This window comes from Vanessa tameamea, chromosome 24, assembly GCF_037043105.1.
Source record: "Vanessa tameamea isolate UH-Manoa-2023 chromosome 24, ilVanTame1 primary haplotype, whole genome shotgun sequence".
Classification (NCBI taxonomy): domain Eukaryota; kingdom Metazoa; phylum Arthropoda; class Insecta; order Lepidoptera; family Nymphalidae; genus Vanessa; species Vanessa tameamea.
Window position 1 is genome coordinate 832,163 of NC_087332.1, and position 6,000 is coordinate 838,162.

The following is a 6,000-nucleotide window of genomic DNA, read 5'->3' on the forward strand; positions in this document are numbered from 1 at the left end:
CTCCCTCGCTCTCTTAATTCGAGGCTTCAAACCCAGAATCGATGGCTTTAAGTGCATTCTAAAGTACAGTACGTGAATGCCAGTTTCCACAAAAAAACTGCGCTTGTGTTGAGAATATGTAGATAGACAAATTTCAATTACTTTTTTTTATCATGAACTCAGAACGTCTGCTTTGCAAGCTAGCCGCAAGGCGCAACAGGTAGTCAGACCACAATACAGCCTGTAATATTCCCACTGCTGGGCTAAGGCCTCCTCTATCTTTGAGGAGAAGGTTAGGAGCATATTCCACCACGCTGCTCCAATGCGGGTTGGTGGAATACACATGTGGCAGAATTTCGTTGAAATTAGACACATGCAGGTTTCCTCACGATGTTTTCCTTCACCGCCGAGCACGAGATGAATTATAAACACAAATTAAGCACATGAAAATTCAGTGTTGCGTGCCTGGGTTTGAACCCGAAATCATCGGTTAAGATGCACGCGTTCTAACCACTGGGCCAACTCGGCTCATCCAGCCACTAACAGTATGTGTTTATTGACTGACTGACTGCAACATCAAATTATTTTAACAATTATTATTATAATGTACGTTTTGAATATTTGCAGAGTGAAGTGAGCCTACAGTCGAGCGGCAGTCAGTGGTACACCTCCAATAGCGCCAACGGTAACATTCACAGCGCGATCAACAACGCCATCAACAGCGCGTTCAACCCCACCCTCTGCAACAATGCAGTCAACAGCAACAACTCTCTCAACAACAGTACCGTCAACAACAACAGTCTAAGCAGCATCAACACCAGTAGCAACAATATCAGCTCCCTGTGCGACACGTCAGCGTCGCCGTTAAGGGAGCTGAGACAAGAGGTAAAAACGGCTTAAAGTAAACTAACTGTCTGTTAAAATTAAACGATTATTAATAATATTAGTAAGTCATAGTTGATGAGAGCAAATATGTTCGAATATCGTTCGAAAAATTGTCTTAAATATGTGATCGCTAAGATTGTAAGTACCGTAACATTGTGCGCAGTGATTCGACTTACAATAAAACGTATATAATTACAAAAGACTATCATATTATATATAAATCCAACACAGTAAATGTCGGATCGGATTAAATTTTACGCTCGTGTTACGGAATAAATCTACTCAGTAATAATTGCAACGTTAATAGAAAAAAATGTTTTACTGAAGTTCTTTCCACGTAATTAACTCCAAAAGGAAATTACCCTTGTGCGCTCATTGGTCGATGTGGCTGACATTCATTGGCCAGATCATGTCGGTGTCGGCTCGCTTACATCGACCAATGAGGTGCAAGTATTTTGTTCTCTTGGAGTTCGGCTTGTGGAATGGACTCTAATATTTTTAGTTAAGTCAGTTATGTTATTTGTTTTAATGATAAACCGTTTAGTTATTTATATATATAGACCGGGAGTTCCGAAGCGCGGATCACAGTATTAAATTTTACGCTGATTAGAGTGATTGTTACTATTGTCGTAATGACTTGGCTTTGGATCTGTTCAAGCCCGTCTAGGTAGGGACCACCTGTCATATATACCATCGCTAAACAGTAATACTCAGTATTGGTGTTCCGAGGGTGAATGAGCCGGTGTTAACTAAGGGCGCAAGGGACATAACATCTTAGCTCACTTTGACGCATCGATGATTTGAGGAATAATAAATAATATTGATATTATTTATATTCTTAAAGTATCACTGTCTATGGGTACCGGGGACCAGTTATTATCAGAATGGCCATTTGCCAGGTAGCCTAACTATAAGACATTAAAATAGCACGTCATAAATATGGCGGGACTCCTCGCGGCCCTTTTTTGAGTTCTAGGTTTCATATTTATATTTTATCCCCAAAATTTAAAAATCTCATACCAATGAGACACGAGGTTCCAACATATGAAGGCAAGTAGAGGTCGCTATACGCGGCGCGTGGCGGCGGTAGTGTAGCGCAGGTGTGTCCGCAGCTCGTGTGCTCGCGGCCGCAGCGCTCGCGCGCCAGCCTGCCGCCCTCCGAGACGCCCTCCAACAGGGACTCGCTGGGTCTGTACCTTCACTAGCTATGTCTTGGGATCTCACTATGTTCTCGTTCGGAAATCCATCACCTACTCGCATGCACCATCGCAGCCCGACAGATATTGTGTACACGTATATTTGTACGTAATTTCTGTATTTTAACGACGGTGTCTACGGGCGACGGTATCCATTTGCCATCGGGCCGTGTGCTCATTGTTTACTAACTGTTGCACCGTTTTAGCATGTTTGCACGTACTTTTGATATATTTTCTGTATATATAGTCATCTTTCTGTTCCAAGGCGCAATGAAAACTCAATGATTACGACAATTCACAAATAATTTCATAGACAAACCTCAGTACTTTGTATGCATTAAATATAAATTTAAAACAAAATAAAACCATACTATAAACGAATAAAATCGAAATACTCTATTCAAGAAAATGATATTTTCTTTATAATACTATGAAACTTATAAGAAATATATTTATAAAAGACAAAAAACTAAAATTAATATTACTCGTGGAACTTTAAACTTTGAACTTAAATAAGATTCGTTTAGTGAGAAGAACCGACGAAACACAGTCCGCTGAATATTATTTTATCACCAATTTTTGTATGCAATAATTATTTATTGCGTATAAACGACATAGAATCGATCATTTTATGCCTTAGATGTGCTAATAACTTGTTAATTTTTTAAGGATCTTTGTAAAAGTATGAAATAAAGATTTTTATGAAAAAAAATGTATATTTCGTCAATTCTTCTTGGGTTGGCTTGAGGGATGGCTTTTTTTAAGATGTGTTGTAGTTTTTAGTAACAGTATATTATTTCCGTTTTACTAACTACTAATCCGCTTCGTTGTTTTGAGTTAAGTAGTCCTTTTATCGAGATAGGTCATAGATAGTCTATGACCTACCTGCATATTATTTCACACTATGATCTTGAGAAGCGAAGCATTACCATAAAGGCCAAGGGACAAGATTAACTATATGAAACTGGCATGCATGTTCTATAATCTAGTACTATTAGTCTTAAATAAAAATAACATGAAAGATCATCATATTATATTGATATATGAATATAATTAATGCTGTTATATTCCAACTCTTTATGTACTTAAATTACAATGTTCTCCAGCGCTGATAATACCATAATATACATTTAATCTTCACATGTAAAATTCTGGTGTGTGTTCGTATTTTTTCTCGTAAGCGTCAATTCATTGATTTTGATGTTTTTTTTTTTTTGTTGTTATGGTTTTTCTGGATGGTTCTTAAATATAGTTGGATCTGGTGGTATGATGTTGCCTTTTTAACTTTTTGTAATATTTAATTTTTTATTATTTTACCTTTCATTTTTTAAAAATGATCTAAGTAGTAGTGACTGGCAGCCAGTTTTCATATAATTCCTGATTACAGGAACGACAGACTCCAACCAAGATGACGAAGAACCCCCACCGTTACCTCAGAAGCAATCGCACAGAAGTCTAGAATTAGACGCAGAGAACAACAACCAAGAACTGAACCTGCCAGTCAGACACAACTACGACCTAGTCATATCGCCTAGGAACTCCTACCTCTACCAGTCCAGGAGAAGAAATACGTGTGAAAAGTTGCCACCTAGTAATGAGAAAGCGCCTACTCCTCCCCCTAAGAAGAGAAATCAGAACGCATAAGGTAATTTAAATAGGTTGTCCCACGTTGTTAATAAGCTTTAGTGCAGACGTCCTTTTTTTGTTAAATTATATTCGATACGACAAAGGTACTGAAACATAAGGCCTAGCCTTAAATAATTGTTCAGTCACAAGATACAAACGTAGTCACGGAGGACATGTTTATATTATCTGTACATAATAAATTGAAACTGTTAAGAGGGGAGTGGTGTGTGTCCGAGGTTTTAATGGACTTTACAATTGATAGAGACCGAAATTACGTTTTAATACTTTGATACACTTTGAGGAATACTCTAATGGGATTCAGAATTTAATGATCGATAAATATCATACTACGTAATAACCATGATTCTATAATTAATAAAGCTTATTCAATAGTATATAGTCGTTATCGCGATTATATATTACATAAGTTATTAATACGTTCTTATATTTATATAAGACAACAGCCACAATTTTTATTACGAATAATAAATTTTGAGTATGATCACCGTTGGAATATATTAGAAACATTAATAACATATTTTTTATAATGAAAATAAACATTAATTAATATGTGCTGACTTTAAGACCAGATGGGTCTTTTTATTCGTGAAATTAGTTAAAAGGAACAGTAAAGAAAATAAGCGAACAATTTAATTATTAAATGTGATCAGGTGACACGATTACGTGGATAGTTAATTAGCAGGAGGAAATATCATTGACGGGCATAGTTTGTCTCATCTTAAGGAGAATATTTAGAGATTATTCCGCCACACTTCACTGTGGTTTAATGGATATCATCTGATACAGGTTTGCACGCATGCATGTCTCCTCAGGATGTTTTCCTTTCCGAACGTGAATAATTATGTAGTTGAGAATTAAGCCTTAAAACTGGATAAACCACCGAAAATTATGATATAACTAAATTGAGTTTTAATTTCAAAAGTATTTTTTATATGTGATACGAAAAAATTAAGATGCCATTGCTCCAAAGAAAAATTTTCAAATTTTTATTATATTTAAGAAGTGACACAAATATTATGTCCAAAAATAACATATTTAAACGCTATATTAGAAAAGTATTGATTCGGCTTCTGGTGAATTTAAAATGTTCATGTACATTTTAAATTGTATTTGTATAATTTACTTTTTATGTTGTGTGTTGTGACGTCACGGTTTGCTCACTTGTTCGTTTGTATGTACACATGTTTGATACACTATATCTTATAAAACGTTGAGTATATAAAAAATGATTCCAAGAACATGTCAAATATTTTGGTTCAGTAATCATATTGCAACTTTTAATGTTTTTTTATCAATAGTTCTCATATTATTCAGGCTGAGTAAAAAGGATGGAAGATGTTTTAAAATGCCTCATTAAAATATCCTTAACTTAAATAAAGACGATGCGATATTACTTTATTTAAAAAATAGCACATAAGTTATACTTGTAGCTTATATTCTTAATAAGCATCTTTCCATATTCAATAGTTTTAATCATCCTGTATATATGTACCGTTAGCCAAAAAAAGGTCCACAAAGCTGAAATGATTTAATTAAAAATAATATTGACAGTATTTATTCTTTAAATAAACTCAAATATGTTAAAAAAATGTAAAGATAAGATGTTACAATTTAGGGTTCCGTGAAATTTGATATAATATTATTCCGATAATAAGACTTATGAAAATTAGTGCCATATATTAAAGTTACCAAGTTGATTTACTTCATTCTATAATAAGCTACAGTTGAAAAATTTAATTAAAAAAATTAACTTTCATTTGATGATACTTTTTAGCTAAATACAGTAATTCGTATTCTATATTGTTTTGTATGCAGAATCAAAAGTATTTGCAAAGTTTCATCTTAATTGGTAGAGGGAAATTGTTTAAAATTTAATAGCAAGATCGCCCCCTACTACCAGCTGAATTTAAATAAAAGCCTGTTAAAAAAGTTTTAATGTTTGACAAGTAAAAATGTTGCTCGAGAAAATCTATACTTAATATATATTCAGATTGAATATATATATGTTATGTTATGAATATATAATTCTTAATGAACATCAATGTGATTAATTTATTTGAACGTCTCACTAGTAAAATTGTCTTCCAATACATACGGAACCGTAACTTAACCATATTGAGTCATTTAGTTAGACGCTATTATAAATTTTATGTCATTAAAATAAAGGTCATAATGCCTTGTAATATGTTGTTACCTAAGATTATATTGTATATTCTAATAACGTATTTAAGACAATACGCAGTGCCTTATAAATTTTAAATACAATTTTTATACATATGTAAATTATTTTAAT

At 33.9% G+C, this 6,000-nt stretch overlaps 1 protein-coding gene across 4 annotated transcripts in view; it reads left to right on the forward strand.

The window, feature by feature from the left end:
- Positions 1-4,081, forward strand: part of LOC113394152 (dedicator of cytokinesis protein 1) — a 49,052-nt gene extending 44,971 nt beyond the window's left edge. For 2 of the 4 annotated variants that reach the window (XM_026631362.2, XM_026631363.2), the window contains 3 exons: positions 607-864; positions 1,977-2,052; positions 3,448-4,081. In XM_026631362.2, the coding sequence (XP_026487147.2) occupies positions 607-864; positions 1,977-2,052; positions 3,448-3,704 (591 nt within the window). In that variant the 3' untranslated portion in view covers positions 3,705-4,081. The remainder of the gene's footprint in view (positions 1-606; positions 865-1,976; positions 2,053-3,447) is intronic. The other 2 variants (XM_064218794.1, XM_026631364.2) reach the window with 2 other exon arrangements.
- The last annotated feature ends 1,919 nt before the right edge of the window (positions 4,082-6,000 follow it).